This window comes from Spodoptera frugiperda, chromosome 9 (genome assembly GCF_023101765.2).
Source record: "Spodoptera frugiperda isolate SF20-4 chromosome 9, AGI-APGP_CSIRO_Sfru_2.0, whole genome shotgun sequence".
NCBI classification, from domain to species: domain Eukaryota; kingdom Metazoa; phylum Arthropoda; class Insecta; order Lepidoptera; family Noctuidae; genus Spodoptera; species Spodoptera frugiperda.
In genome coordinates this window covers 2,897,792-2,915,214 of record NC_064220.1, presented here as the reverse complement: position 1 = coordinate 2,915,214, position 17,423 = coordinate 2,897,792, and the positions used below count along the sequence as shown (strand labels likewise).

Below are 17,423 nucleotides of genomic sequence, written 5' to 3'. Positions count from 1 at the left end.
TTAAATTGTGAGATCTCTCTGATCTGAGATCCACCCCATTTGTTATTTATTTTTAACAAAAAATAAATGAATACTAAGTTATTTAATGTAGTCTTCTCAAAACTTAATATTCAATTAAAATAAAACATTATTTTTATAGCATTTTTACCAATTTTAATTTGAAAGAAATATCAGGGAAATTAAATGGAACATTAAACAATAAAATATGATGTTTGATTATAAAATATTTATTGTAAATTGTCTAACAATTAATTTTCAATGTCAACAAATGTGTCAACAAAATGGTATATTTCTTCAATTAAGAGATTTGCTCCAAATCTTTTTACAATTCGACATAGCTAGGCTTCTTATTTGTAAACTTATAATAAAAACTTAAAATAACTTATAATAAAAACTTAAAATAACTTATAATAAAAACTTAAAATAACTTATAATAAAAACTTAAAATAACTTATAATAAAAACTTAAAATAACTTATAATAAAAACTTAAAATAACTTATAATAAAAACTTAAAATAACTTATAATAAAAACTTAAAATAACTTATAATAAATTAAAATGACGAATCACTGCTGCGCCCACTATCGGTGTCCGTACCCCACTCCGAGTCCGTATCATACTCGGAGTCCGAATCCCACTCCGAGTCCGTATCACTTTCCGGCTCCTCATCACGCTCCGAGTCCATCTCCCACTCGTCTATATCACTGTCATTACTGTTATCACTCACTGTGTCACTATCACTTCTATCGTCGTCCGACTCACTGTCACTAGAGTTATGTACATCATTATTATTCCCCATCTCTACTCTATTATAATAGGCAATGTTAATAAGTAAGGGAACATCGTTATCATCATTTAGACTCATGTCGTACTCGTTACCACTGTCACACTCCATGTCAATATCAGCGTTATTATGATCGCCAGGTTCATTGGCATTTTCATCCAATTCGACATCACTAACGGATTCCTCCTCAATATTATTATCGTCTTCCAATAAGTCGTGATTATCATAACGAAGATCATCCAACTCATTCTCATTCTGATCTAATTCAATATCACCAAACACTGGGTCTGTATCTACGTTTTCAACTATGACGTCATCATTATAATGAAGATTCCTAAAGTGCGTAGCAAGATGATCATCATCACTTGGTTCCTGATTGTTGTACAACTCAATTGGGAGACTCATTTTCTAGGATTTTATTTTACTTTCACTATTTCAGGTTTATACGGCTTCTTCAGGTATGGGTTCAACAATTATGTATAACCCATATGTTTTTTCTGAATTTTGTTGGCATGGATGCTAAGTATTCTTCACCAGATGGAGTTATTACCTAGAAAAGAAAAAGTAAACATAAGTATTTATTTATTTTATAACACCCTTCCAATCCCTATAGTATAGTAATTTGTATGAAACCTAACCACGGCAAATACCAATGTGACTTTTTCCTAGTGATATTGGCATTCTAAGAGAGAAAAAATTTGTGAGGATACGTACGTTCGTACAAATGAGATCAGTGAAATGGGTTAATAATTGTAACATATCAGAATTATCAAAAAATAATTAAATTGAAGGATTAACATTTAAATTTAAATAAAAATTAGATTAAAAATAGAAAATAAATTTAAACATTTGAAATTAGAACAATTAAACTTACGAACTATAAAAATTATGGCAATGCAACATTAGTAGATGTATGTATATTGTGCTGAGTGTAGAGGGTGGATGTGTGTGTGGAGTGTTTGATGACTATGGATGCGTTGTGATTAAGAAGTTGTGTAGCTCTCTAATATTTAAACTAAGTATTAATTTATTTTGTAGGTTTAAGTAGACATTCGGTAGACTCGTAATTGAGATTTTGAAGCTGTGTCTTCAGTTTTTTCTTGCATTGGACTTTATTAAAATGATAGATTAATAATTCTTTGTTTATCTTATTGTATAGGTGGGAACCCAGAAAACCGTAAAACTGCTGTGTCCGATTTATTCTACATCTAGTTACCGTGCAAACCGCTGCATTCCTTTTCTTATTTTCAGCTGCATTTGGATCATACGTCAACTCTGCGTGTTTTTTAAATATTATATTTAAAAAGAACAATTGCTGAACTGTTAGCACCCCACAGTGTATATAATTCAGAATAGTATGGGGAGAAAGCTGCTTACCTTTAAAGTGCCTCTCTAACTTTATTTTGGTTGTTTTTGCGGGCCCACCCCATGCACCGATGCAATAAGTTATAAGGGATTAAGTTAAGAGGGACACAAGGCTAGATATACCATCTTTATTAAAGAAATTTCGGCAATGTGGCGAAGAGATTTGAAGATGTATATAAGTTTCCGAATCCTAGACGTTAGGGAATCAATATGGTTATGAAATTTTAGTTCTTCATCAATTATAACTCCCAAATATTTCATAGTGGTTGTTCTTAATAATTGGGGGCAGTTACATGATATGTTGTCAGAAGTACGGTTACAATTACGTGAGATGATGCGCTAATGCGGGGGTCCTGTTAGTTGAGTGATTTTGTTTTATTCGTATTTAGTGTTTATTATCTAAATTGTAAACCAGATCAAAGCCATTTTGAGCATGCCTAAACACTTCATCCCATGAGTCCCCATGGAAAAGCAATGTCGTGTCATCTGCGAAAGTGATTATTTTGCCGTTGATAAGCCGCATATTACATAAGCTATTTATATAAACTAAAACCAGTGTGGGCCCTAGTATGCTGCCTTGTGGCACGCCATATTCTATAGGAAGTTCATCACTTATCCAACCTTCAACTTTCACAACAAATGTTCGTTATTTTAGGTAGTCCGCAAATAGTTCCAAAGGTACCCCTCTAACTCCCATTGCCTCTAGTTTTGTTATCAAGATGGGGATTGAAACCGTGTCGAAGGCCTTGGCTAAGTCGAGAAAAATAGTCAGTACCCTTTTTTATCGAACTTTCTGATCATACAGATTGATTAATTACATATTATCATCAGGTTTAGGCAATGGTATAAAGAATTTAGAGTGTGAGATATCGTAAAAGCTTAAATTTATCCTATTTTCTAATAGTATTAAATTGTGAGATCTCTCTGATCTGAGATCCACCCTATTTGTTTTTTTTTACAAAAAATAAATGAATACTAAGTTATTTAATGTAGTCTTCTCAAAACTTAATATTCAATTAAAATAAAACATTATTTTCATAACATTTTTACCAATTTTAATTTGAAAGAAATATCAGGGAAATTAAATGGAACATTAAGCAATAAAATATCATGTTTGATTATAAAATATTTATTGTAAATTGTCTAACAATTAATTTTCAATGTCAACAAATGTGTCAACAAAATTGTACATTTCTCCAATTAAGAGATTTGCTCCAAATCTTTTTACAATTCGACATAGCTAGGCTTCTTATTTGTAAACTTATAATAAAAACTTAAAATAACTTATAATAAAAACTTAAAATAACTTATAATAAAAACTTAAAATAACTTATAATAAATTAAAATGACGAATCACTACTGCGCCCACTATCGGTGTCCGTACCCCACTCCGAGTCCGTATCATACTCGGAGTCCGAATCCCACTCCGAGTCCGTATCACTGTCCGGCTCCGCATCACGCTCCGAGTCCATCTCCCACTCGTCTGTATCACTGTCATTACTGTTATCACTCACTGTGTCACTATCACTTCTATCGTCGTCCGATTCACTGTCACTAGAGTTATGTACATCATTATTATTCCCCATCTCTACTCTATTATAATAGGCAATGTTAATAAGTAAGGGAACATCGTTATCATCATTTAGACTCATGTCGTACTCGTTACCACTGTCACACTCCATGTCAATATCAACGTTATTATGATCACCAGGTTCATTGGCATTTTCATCCATATTTGATTCTTCTTAGGTAACTCCTGATATATATTTGCACTTATAGGTAATAAACACAAAACTCAAACTCCGAAATAAAGATAATTTTTCCTCTTAACGTGTTGATTTTAAAAGATTAAACTAATATTTGTAACGCCTTTATATTAATTTTACTCTTTTGTAACAAGAACAGTAGAGAGCGTGCAATGCGTGCGTCAGCTAGTAACGCTCAGCACAGAATGAACTCATCGCACAGAAATGCTATGCACGCAGGTTCGATGACGTTCCAGCGCCAGGGTTGCCAGTTGTAATTTTATATTATTACCAGTTGAAAAAAAATATAAGTATATATTACTTCGCATTCTATTATTATATTTTTTTTATTTCAAGTATAAGTAGTTGTAAAATTGATTTAATATAAATATTAATAATTATGATATTAAAGTAGCTCTGCTAAATAATTTTAAAGGAAATATCATGTTGTATCTAGAAGTTGACTGTGGTGCACAAATGTAACAGATTATTTTATATTTCAGTAATAATTATTAAATAGAAACAAATAAGATACATTTCATAGCTTAGTCAACGCCCCCTGAAGATGAGTTAATTGACTTCATACGTTGATGTACCTACTCGTTTATAATTTATGTATTTTTGTAAATGTGGTGGTGGCCAGGGTGTTTGAGAAGCCGACAAACCCACCCGGTTCGAAACCTACCAACGGCGAAATACCAAAGCGACTATTTCCGAGTTATTACATATTATACTGGGCTTATAATTACTTACATTTAAAAGTTTGAAATTACCAACCCGAAATGAGGAAGTGTGGTGATTTATGCTCAAACCATCTCCGTGGGAGAAGAGGCCATTGGTGAGCAGTCGCCAAATATAGGCTTTAGATTTGATGTGTGATGTGATAGGTATTTATTTTATACAACTTTAAAGTAATGGGCTCTTTTTTAGGGGGAAATCATCCAATGACTTCTCCCGCCGGTAGGAAAAGAATGACCTGACTGCTGTACTATACTGGTACTTTTTATATCTGAATTTCATATTAATTGCTGATTAGTATACATTTGTGACAAATTATTGTTCTAAAAGTACTATACAGTCTGGCTGGTTCAAATATCGTTGATTTACGGGATAATTACCACAAGAAGCAGTACCTATTTATAACTAAGTAGGTGCCTAAATTTTAAGACAATTAAAATTTAAAGCCAATTAACAGACAATTAAGTATATTATGTATCATAATCCTTATAAACTAATTGTATCTATATTACCTATAAGGGTTTTAATTTTATGTTCGACAAAGATCTACTTAGCAACAAATAATATTGTAAAGTCGAAATGAATCTTACAATATGTGTGAACCAATATGTATTTAAAGTATAGCAAGCATTCACACGCTTACAATAGAAATAACATTTACTGGTATTTTCAAAGATAATGTGCTTTTGTTTCATTTACTAACAAGGCTCCATAGATGGTCTGTCGAAGGTGGTGCGTGGTGTTATAGCAGCTTAGAGATAAGGGTTGTAAGATAAGCCCATTGTTTCTTTAATTACGTCTTTTTAATTTTTAGGAACAATAACGATCTCCTAGTACTTACCGTAAGTATCTATTGTACCTATATTGTGAGTTAATTGACACTTATGACTCCAAATGTGGTTTTAAAATGTGGCATTATATGTGGTATTAAAATTTAAACCAAAAGGCATAGTAACTATTTTAGCTGTTCTGATTACAAAAACGGCGTTCATTTAATTTAGTCTGGTCATTAATTTTGTTTAAGTACAGTAGAAGCTCTTTATTCGTGGGGTATGCGTTCCGTAAATATGCCGCGAATACAGAAAGCGTCAATATGGAATGCTAATTTGTATGGGGTTATACGAATACGTTCCCAGATGACGAAATAAGGTTTAGGCAATGGTTTAAAGAATTTAGAGTGTGAGAAAGCTTAAATTTTATCCTATTTTCTAATATTATTAAATTGTGAGATCTCTCTGATCCGAGATCCAACCTATTTGTTTTTTTTTACAAAATTAAATGAATTATAAGTTATTTAACGTAGTCTTCTCAAAACTTAATATTCAATTAAAATAGAACATTATAGAGCCTTTCGATAATCCGAATTTTACCAATTTTAACGGAGCGTTCGGATTAGAAATATCAGAAATAAATTAAATGGAACATTAAGCAATAAAATATCATTTATTTGATTATAAAATATTTATTGTAAATTGTCTAACAATTAATTTTCAATGTCAACAAATGTGTTCAGCAAAATTGTATGGCAACTTTTCTCAGCGGCAGTTCGGATTAATTAAGAGATTTGCTCCAAATCTTTTTACAATTCAGGGACATAGCTAGGCTTCTTATTTGTAAACTTATAATAAAAACTTAAAATAACTTATAATGTCAACAAATTGCCAAAAAATAACTATTTCTCTAATCAAAAGAAGCTTCTTAACTTATAATAAAAACTTAAAATAACCTATAATAAATTAAAATGACGAATCACTGCTGCGCCCACTATCGGTGTCCGTACCCCACTCCCAGTCCGTATCATACTCGGAGTCCGAATCCCACTCCGAGTCCGTATCACTTTCCGGCTCCGCATCACGCTCCGAGTCCGTCTCCCACTCGTCTGTATCACTGTTATCACTGTTGTCACTCATATCACTATCACTGCCATCGTCGTCCGATTCACTGTCACTAGAGTGATGTACATCAATATTATTCCCCATCTCTACCCTATTATAATAGTTAATGTTAACAAGTAAGGGAACATCGTTATCATCATTTAGACTCATGTCGTACTCGTTACCACTGTCACACTCCATGTCAATATCAACGTCATTATGATCGCCAGGTTCATTGGCATTTTCATCCAATTCGACATCACTAACGGATTCCTCCTCAATATTATTAACGTCTTCCAATAAGTCGTGATGATCATAACGAAGATCATCCAACTCATTCTCATTGTGATCAAATTTAATATCACCAAACAGTGGGTCGGTATCTACGTTTTCAACTATGACGTCATCATTATAATGAAGATTCCTAAAGTGCGCTGCGAGATGGTCATCATCACTTGGTTCCTGATTGTTGTACAATGCAATTGGGAGACTCATTTTCTAGGATTTTATTTTACTTTCACTACTTCGGCTTTATACGGCTTCTTCAGGATGTGTGTGAACCTGGCAGATCATTGTCCAGCAGATCAAAAATAAATGCGAGTTCTTTTCGCATGCAGCTGAGTTCTACAGTTCGTGATAGTTTTTAGCAATAGTTCTGACGTTTTTACCCTGAAAAAAGCCGTTTGACAAAATGATCTGCTAACTTCCCGTAGCAGATCATTTGGCAGCAGATTAAAAATAAATGCGAGTTCTTTACGCATGCAGCTGAGTTCTACAGTTCCTGATAGTTTTTAGCAATAGTTCTGACGTTATTACCTTGAAAAAAGCCGATTGACGAAATGATCTGCTATGGGAAGTTAGCACATCATTTCGTCAATCGGCTTTTTTCATCATTTGCTATAGATCACAATATACAGATAGGAGAGTTCTCTTACGAATTCAAAACAAAAAAAGTTCTAGCCTTTGACAATTATTTCTAGCGATGAAAAAATATTTTCCGACTGTTCAACTCGTCTATCATGATGTGCATGACGATTGTAACGGAACTCCATCGCAGAATTCGATTCCAGACGAAATATACCTTCTTTATTGACGCGAATCATTTTTAAAACCTAGAACTCTTTAGTTTCTTGTGAATTTGTACCAGAACTCCAACACAGAACTCGATTCGAGTCTAGAACTCACGTCCCAATGCTAGCAGATCATGATAGACCGTTGGAAAAGTCGGAAAATACATTTTTGATCGATTGAAATCATTTTTAAAACCTAGAACTCTTTAGTTTCTTGTGAATTTGTACCAGAACTCCAACACAGAACTCGATTCGAGTCTAGAACTCACGTCCCAATGCTAGCAGATCATGATAAACTGTTGAAAAAGTTGAAAAATATTGTTTTCAGCGATTCAAATCATTCTTAATAGCTAGAACTCTTTAGTTTCTTGTGAATTTGTACCAGAACTCCAACACAGAACTCGATTCGAGTCTAGAACTCACGTCCCAATGCTAGCAGATCATGATAAACCGTTGGAAAAGTCGAAAAATACATTTTTGATCGATTCAAATCATTCTTAAAGGCTAGAACTCTTTTGTTTTTTTATGAATTTGAACCAGAACTCCAACACAGAACTCGATTCGAGTCTAGAACTCACGTCCCAATGCTAGCAGATCATGATAAACTGTTGAAAAAGTTGAAAAATATTGTTTTCAGCGATTCAAATCATTCTTAAAGGCTAGAACTCTTTTGTTTTTTATGAATTTGTACCAGAACTCCAACACAGAACTCGATTCGAGTCTAGAACTCACGTTCCAATGCTCGCAGATCATGATAAACTGTTGAAAAAGTGGAAAAATATAGTTTTCAGCGATTCAAATCATTCGTAAAGGCTAGAACTCTTTTGTTTTTTATGAATTTGTACCAGAACACCAACACAGAACTCGATTCGAGACAAGAACTCACGTTCCAATGCTAGCAGATCATGATAGACCGTTGGAAAAGTCGGAAAATACATTTTTGATCGATTGAAATCAGTTTTAAAACCTAGAACTCTTTAGTTTCTTGTGAATTTGTACCAGAACTCCAACACAGAACTCGATTCGAGTCTAGAACTCACGTTCCAATGCTAGCAGATCATGATAAACTGTTGAAAAAGTTAAAAAATATTGTTTTCAGCGATTCGAATCATTCTTAAAGGCTAGAACTCTTTTGTTTTTTATGAATTTGTACCAGAACTCCAACACAGAACTCGATTCGAGTCTAGAACTCATGTCCCAATGCTAGCAGATCATGATAAACTGTTGAAAAAGTGGAAAAATATTGTTTTCAGCGATTCAAATCATTCTTAATAGCTAGAACTCTTTTGTTTTTTATGAATTTGTACCAGAACTCCAACACAGAACTCGATTCGAGTCTAGAACTCATGTCCCAATGCTAGCAGATCATGATAAACTGTTGAAAAAGTTGAAAAATATTGTTTTCAGCGATTCGAATCATTCTTAAAGGCTAGAACTCTTTTGGTTTTTATGAATTTGTAACCAGAATGCCAACACAGAACATCGATTCGAGTCTAGTAGTAGAGTTAAGGTTTTAAAAATTTTCAAAATATGCCAAAAATGTATTTTCCGACTTTTCCAACGGTCTATCATGATCTGCTAGCATTGGAACGTAGCTAGACTCTAGAAAGACCTCGAGTTCTGTAAAGTGGACTTACTGGTACAAATTCATAAGAAACTAAAGAGTACTAGCCTTTAAGAATTATTTGAATCGATCAAAAATGTATTTTCCGACTTTTCCAACCGTCTATCATGATCTGCTAGCATTGGAGTGAGTTCTGGACTCGAACCGAGTTCTGTGTTGGAGTTCTGGTACAAATCTCACAAGAACGCCACTATAGACCTAGCCTTTAAGAATGATTTGAATCGATGAACCAATATTTTTCAACTTTTTCAACTTTATCATGATCTGCTAGCATTAGAACGTGAGTTCAGACTCGTCGAGTTCTGTGTTGGAGTTCTGGTACAACTGTCACAAGAAACCGAAAAAGTTCTAGCCAAGAATGATTTGAATCGCTGAGCGGACAATGATTTTCAACTTTTTCGACAGTTTAAATCTGCTAGCATTACAACGTGAGTTCTAGACTCGTAGTCCTGTGTTGGAGTGATGGTACAAATTCAAGAAACGAACGAGAATTCTAGCCTTTAAGAATGATTTCAATCTGATCAAAAACCCACCCGACTTTACTCCAACGTTATCATGATCTGGCGCATTGGAACAGTGAGTTCTAAACTCGCCAATCGAGTTCATGGTTGGATCCTGGTACAAATTCACAAGAATAAAGAGTTCTAGGTTTTACCATGATTCGCGTTGATAAAGAAGTTATTTTATCCAGTCTGGATTCGGATTTTGCGATGGAGTTCTGTCGCAATCGTCATTTAATCATGATAACGATTGGCATTCAGGAAAATACTTTTTTCATGCTATGAAATAATTTTCATTAGGCTGAATTTTTTACTTCGGAATTCTTCAAGAGGAGTTATTATTTATTTATTTTATAACACCCTTCCAATCCCTATAGTATAATAATTTGTATGAAACCTAACCACGGCAAATACCAATGTGACTTTTTCCTAGTGATATTGGCATTCTAAGAGAGAAAAAATTGTGAGGAAACGTACGTTCGTACAAATGAGATCAGTGAAATGGGTTAATAATTTTAACATATCAGAATTATCAAAAAATCTAATTAAATTAAGAAGGAAAAACAATAACCCCAGTAGCTACAATTTAAAACTAATAAACATTAAACTAAAGTTAAAATTTAAGCTATTAACAACTAAAATATCTAAAATTAGAACAATTAAACTTACGAACTATAAAAATTAGGGCAAATGCAACATTAGTAGATATATGTATATTGTGCTGAGTGTAGAGGGTGGATGTGTGTGTGGAGTGTTTGATAACTATGGATGCGTTATGATTAAGATAGGTGTAAATAATATTATATACAATGTGATAGGGTTGGGACTTCTAACCCGTTAAGGCTGAGTACTACATCTAATTTTATCGACAAAAAAAAATATGGGGTGTTGAACCCCCAAATTGAAAAATAGTGATTTTTTCGGTAAAAATAATTCACAAATGTTATTTTTTCTCACCAAAACATTATCAAACATATGAAAAAAGTAATGAATTAGTTAGCCAAGGTTATTAGCTACCGTTTGTCGTTTTTTTTTGTTTCTACGACGCATACAACCTTTGATATCAAAAAAAGTAAAAAAAATATAAAAATAGCCATAATTTTTAGGGGGAGGGGATTCGACCCCTTCGATCCCCGACTTTTGTCCATAAAATTAGATGTAGAACTCAGCCTTAACGGGTTAGAAGTCTCGCCCCTATCACATTGTATATGTGTAGCTCTCTAATATTTAAACTAAGTATTAATTTATTTTGTAGGTTTAAGTAGACATTTGGTAGACTCGTAATTGCGATTTTGAAGCTATGTTTTCAGTTTTTTCTTGCATTGGACTTTATTAAGAGGATAGATTAATAATTCTTTGTTTATCTTATTGTATAGGTGGGAACCCAGAAAACCGTAAAACTGCTGTGTCCGACTTGTTCTACATCTAGTTACCGTGCAAACCGCTGCATTCCTTTTCTTATTTTCCGCTGCATTTGGATCATACGTCAACTCTGCGTGTTTTTTTAATATTATATTTAAAAAGAACAATTGCCGAACTGTTAGCACCCCACAGTGTTGATATAATTCAGCGGTAGGATACCGTATGGGTAGAAAGCTGCTTACCTTTAAAGTGCCTCTCTGTGCTCTCTCTAACTTTATTATGGTTGTTTTTGCGGCCCCACCCCATGCAGTGATGCAATAAGTTATAAGGGATTGACACAAGGCTAGATAAACCATCTTTATTAAAGAAGTTTCGGCAATGTGGCGAAGGGATTTGAAGATGTATATAAGTTTCCGAATCCTAGACGTTAGGGCATCAATATGGTTATGAAATTTTAATTCTTCATCAATTATAACTCCCAAATATTTCATAGTGGTTGTTCTTAATAATTGGGGGCAGTTACATGATATGTTGTCAGAATTACGGTTACAATTATGTGAGAAAATGCGCTATACCGGGGGATCCTGCTTGTTGAGTGTGAACGTCATGTATTTTGTTTTTTCGATATTTAGTGTCAGAATATTATTATTGAGCCAATTGTAAACCAGATCAAAGCCATTTTGAGCATGCCTAAACACTTCATCCCATGAGTCCCCGTGGAAAAGCAATGCCGTGTCATCTGCGAAAGTAATTATTTTGCCGTTGATAAGCCGCATATTACATAAGCTATTTATATAAACTAAAACCAGTGTGGGCCCTAGTATGCTGCCTTGTGGCACGCCATATTCTATAGGAAGTTCATCACTTATCCAACCTTCAACTTTCACAACCTGTGTTCGTCCTTTTAGGTAGTCCGCAAATAGTTCCAAAGGTACCCCTCTAACTCCCATTGCCTCTAGTTTTGTTATCAAGATGGGGATTGAAACCGTGTCGAAGGCCTTATCGAACTTTCTGATCATACAGAGTGATTAATTGCATATTAACATCAGGTTTAGGCAATGGTATAAAGAATTTAGAGTGTGAGATAGCGTAAAAGCTTAAATATATCCTATTTTCTAATAGTATTAAATTGTGAGATCTGACTGATCTGAGATCCACCCCATTTGTTATTTATTTTTAACAAAAAATAAATGAATACTAAGTTATTTAATGTAGTCTTCTCAAAACTATTATTTTCATAACATTTTTACCAATTTTAATTTGAAAGAAATATCAGGTACATTAAATGGAACATTAAGCAATAAAATATCATGTTTGATTATAAAATATTTATTGTAAATTGTCTAACAATTAATTTTCAATGTCAACAAATGTGTCAACAAAATTGTACATTTCTCCAATTAAGAGATTTGCTCCAAATCTTTTTACAATTCGACATAGCTAGGCTTCTTATTTGTAAACTTATAATAAAAACTTAAAATAACTTATAATAAAAACTTAAAATAACTTATAATAAAAACTTAAAATAACTTATAATAAATTAAAATGACGAATCACTACTGCGCCCACTATCGGTGTCCATACCCCACTCCGAGTCCGTATCATACTCGGAGTCCGAATCCCACTCCGAGTCCGTATCACTGTCCGGCTCCGCATCACGCTCCGAGTCCATCTCCCACTCGTCTGTATCACTATCATTACTGTTATCACTCACTGTGTCACTATCACTGCCATCGTCACCCGATTCACTGTCACTAGAGTTACCAACTTCAATATTATTCCCCATCTCTACCCTATTATAATAGGCAATGTTAATAAGTAAGGGAACATCGTTATTATCATTTAGACTCATGTCATACTCGTTACCACTGTCACACTCCATGTCAATATCAACGTTATTACGATCACCAGGTTCATTGGCATTTTCATCCATATTTGATTCTTCTTAGGTAACTCTTGATATATATTTGCACTTATAGGTAATAAACACAAAACTCAAACTCCGAAATAAAGATAATTTTTCCTCTTAAAAGATTAAACTAATATTTGTAACGCCTTTATATTAATTTTACTCTTTTGTAACAAGAACAGTAGAGAGCGCGCAACGCGTGCGTCAGCTAGTAACGCTCAGCACAGAATGAACTCATCGCACAGAAATGCTTTGCACGCGGGTTCGATGACGTTCCAGCGCCAGGGTTGCCAGTTGTAATTTTATATTATTACCAGTTGAAAAAAAAATAAGTACAGGGTGATGAGTTATGGGCAGAAAACAAACGACTATATAGGATGACCAGGGATTTAATATGATAAAGGTAAATATAAGTATTAACTAGTTGCCGGCAGAACACAGAAGAAAGAGACAACATTATAAAGTGACGTTTGTACAGAAACATCAAACTCAAATGACATAATAGTTTGCGTTTACAAATAGAACTTCAACACTCGCCCTTAAACCAATACTATTATGTTTAACAATGGAACACAAAAAATCAAACATTATATGCATACAGAAAAATAAAGGTAAACTTCTTACAGACCATATTATATTCCTTAACAAAATCTTATAACAAAAAAGTTTATAACTTAAAATAATTTCAACTTTACACTAAATTCAACTCTGTTACAAACTTGACATGTGATCCACTTGACAAAGGTTTTGTCAGTATGTCTGCTAACATTTCTTTCGTACACAAATATTTAACATCAATAGAACCTTTAGAAACATGTTCTCTAATAAAATGATGTCTGATATCAATGTGTTTAGTTCTAGCATGAAACATTGAATTCATACACAATTTCTGTGCTGACTGATTGTCATTAAAGATTGTGACTTTGAAAGGTTTTTGGAACAATTCTTCCAAAAATTTACAGAGAAATAAAGCCTCTTTACAGCTATCAGAGAGACACATGTATTCAGCCTCTGTGCTCGATAGAGCTACAGTGCGTTGTTTCCTACTCTCCCACGATACTATAGAATTACCTACCTTGAACAAATATCCTGTGTAGGAGCGTCTGTCATCGCTACGTCCCCAATCAGCATCAGCATAAGCAGTGATGGTTAGATCACCTTTACCAAAAGTTAATCGTAAGTCCTTTGTACCTTTTAGGTAACGAAGAATTCTTTTAGCTGATTTCCAGTGAACTTCCGTAAAACAGTTGTTATATTGACTCAAATAACTTACGGCGTGCGATATATCAGGTCTTGTGCCAACTGCAATATACATTAGGGATCCTATTAGACCTCGATAGTCGTATTTACTGTTATCAGTAAGTTTCTCAGCCTTCGTTAGCTTAATTCCTGTTTCCATGGGAGTAGATGTAGGTTTACTATCTTCCATCTTATACTTTTGAAGAACTCTTTCTATATAATTTATTTGATCAAGAGTTATACTGGATTGAGTTTTTGTCAGTCTCATCCCCAAAATATGACTTGCTGGTCCCAAGTCTGTAATTTCAAATTCCTTTTTAAGTTTTTCTTTAACTAGAGTTCGCTCTTGCGAATTTGGAGTAGAGAAAAGTATAATGTCATCGACATAAAGAGCTATTATTATAAATTCACTCTGTATTCGTTTATAATAAACACATGGCTCTGAAGTAGATTTCATAAGTTTACAAGTTTCACATAGGACTTTATTGATCTTTTCATACCAAGCCTTAGATGCTTGTTTCAGACCGTAAATTGCCTTATTAAGTCTGTATATCTTATTCTCTTTTCCACTAAGAACAAAGCCTTCAGGCTGCTCCATGTAAACGACTTCCTTGAGATCGCCATTCAAAAAGGCTGTCTTCACATCGAGATGATCAATGTCCATATTGTATTGAACTGCAATAGCAAGCAATGTGCGCAGACTGGAGTATCTCACAACAGGTGAAAACGTCTCCTCATAGTCAATGCCACGTTGCTGGGTGTACCCTTTTGCTACTAATCTTGCTTTGTATTTTAAGAGCTCACCATTAACTCCATATTTCTTCTTGAATACCCATTTACATTTTATTGGCCGCTGTCCTTCTAAGCGGTCAGTAACAGTCCAGCAATTATTAGTAATAAAAGATTTATACTCATTTTCCATTGCTTGTCTCCAATTCTCAGCTTCCGGACCAGATAGGGCTTCTTTCACAGTCAGCGGCTCGCTTGCGACTCCGTTCATGCCAGCGATATGGAGAGCCGACAGCATGGAATCATCATCCTCGTCTGTCTGTGTACTAGAAGATGTGCTTTCTTCTTCCTCATCTGGAACGTAAGATTCATCCGCAGCAGCATTTGATGTAAAGCTCTCATCATCACTCTCAGAATCATTTAATGTAATCGTACTAATTCTCTGTTCCTCTTCTGTTAGTGGTGATAGTTCAATGATGGATTGATTAAGCAATTTATCATCATTTGACACATTCATAAACTTATTTTCAAAGAATGTTACATCTCTTGCTTTTATACACGCTGTTGGATTATCAGGGTTTATTAATCTATAGCCCTTGCTCTCTTCACAGTAGCCCACAAATATTAATTTCTCTGCCTTTGGATCCAACTTTGTACGATTATGTTTTTGAGAATATGCAATACAACCAAATATACGTAAATTTGAGAGTGATACCTTTTTATTTGTCCACTTCTCTTCTGGTGTACATCCCTTGACTGCGATGGTTGGTGAACGATTTTTGAGATAGACGGCTGTGTTAACAGCTTCAGCCCAATATCTCTTTTCAAGGCCAGCATCTTGTAACATGCAGCGAGCTTTCTCGAGTATGCTCCTATTAGCCCGCTCTGCAATGCCATTCTGCTGCGGGGAGAAGGGTATAGTTGTTTGATGACTGATACCATTCGCCTTCAAATAATTCTGAAAAATTAAATTAATATATTCACCTCCATTGTCACTACGTATTGCTTTTAGTTTTTTATCTGTTTGCTTTTCAACTAAACATTTCCATTCTTTAAATTTATTAAAAACCTCATCTTTTCTTCTCAAAAAATAAACAAAAGTTTTCCTACTGAAGTCATCTATGAAAGTTAAAATATATCTGGATCCGCTAAAAGATAAACAAGGCATAGGTCCACATAAGTCTGTGTGAACTAATTCTAATATATCAGTGGCTCTGTTGAAACTTTTCTTAGGGAAAGGTAACCTTGTTTGTTTTCCCATCACACATGCAACACATTTCTCAAAATTACTATTATTAGAATAAGTAATACCAGTAGCCATACCTTTATTCAAAAACTGCATGCTTCTATGGTTAAGGTGCCCCAGACGACGATGCCAGACTTCCTGTGAAGCCATGCTACATTGCTGTGTCACTAAAGCCTTTTCAGTAGTATTAGTAACATCACTACTTGAAGTAACACCTGACTTTGTTTCAGTAGACTTTTCTACTAAGCTGCATCGTATGGGAGTGGATTCAACAATATCTAGCTGATATACACCATCACAAAGTGTAGCAGAGGCCACAACTACCTCACCGTCATATATTTGACAAATGCTAGAACTAAACACCACTTTAAAACCTTTCCTAACCATTTCACTAACTGACAACAAGTTTGCTGTTAAGTTTGGTACAAAATAAACATTAGATATTGTCTTTACATTACCATTTTTCATTTGTACATGAACTGTCCCTTGTCCAGCAGTTAATAACTTGTCACCATTTGCTACTTTCACTTCCAATGTTTTATCACTCACAAAATCACTCATGACTGATCTGTCATGACACATATGGCCTGTTGCACCACTATCTATGTACCATGATGTACTACTGATGTTTGCTGAAAGTGCGGTAAGTAATGCTTTAGAATTATCTGTATTTGTTTTAGGATTCTTCTTGTTCACATTCTTTGGACAATCCTTAATAAAATGTCCCGTCTTCCTGCACTTGAAACAACAAGGAGGCCGCTTGCGTGCAACTACAGCTAGAGCACTCTCAGTCTTGTCATCTCTTCTGATATTTTCCTGCAATAATTTCCCTTTGACTATCTCGCTTGACAATTTTAAATTTGAATTTTCCATTGCCATAATCAATGGGTCATAGTCCGCAGTGAGACCACTCAAAATGATGACTGCTATGAAGTCGTCTTCCAGAGGCGACCCTATCTCGCTTAGCTGTTGTGCCATTTCAGTGATTCTGTTCAAGTATGCTTCCATGTTCTCGCTGTCAGACAGTTTGGTCGCGAACAACGTTCGTAATAGACCAAGTCTCCGGCATAAACCCCTGTCCTCGTATGCTTTCTGCAAATTTGTCCAAGCTTCGTGTGCAGTCTTCGCGTTTCTAATGTGTGGTATCGCTGTTGGCTGTACATTCAATGCAATTTTTGCCAGCGCTTTAAGTGCTTTCTTGTTATCCTTGCCATCGTCCGATTCAACATAGTCCCATA

General features: G+C 34.5%; 1 protein-coding gene across 1 annotated transcript in view; it reads right to left on the bottom strand.

The window, feature by feature from the left end:
- Positions 1-311: 311 nt before the first annotated feature.
- Positions 312-17,423, bottom strand: part of LOC118271194 (probable RNA-binding protein EIF1AD) — a 37,072-nt gene continuing 19,960 nt past the window's right edge. Inside the window, exon 2 of the mRNA XM_050695818.1 lies at positions 312-1,334. Within this exon, the coding sequence (XP_050551775.1) occupies positions 554-1,189 (636 nt within the window). The 5' untranslated portion in view covers positions 1,190-1,334 and the 3' untranslated portion in view covers positions 312-553. The remainder of the gene's footprint in view (positions 1,335-17,423) is intronic.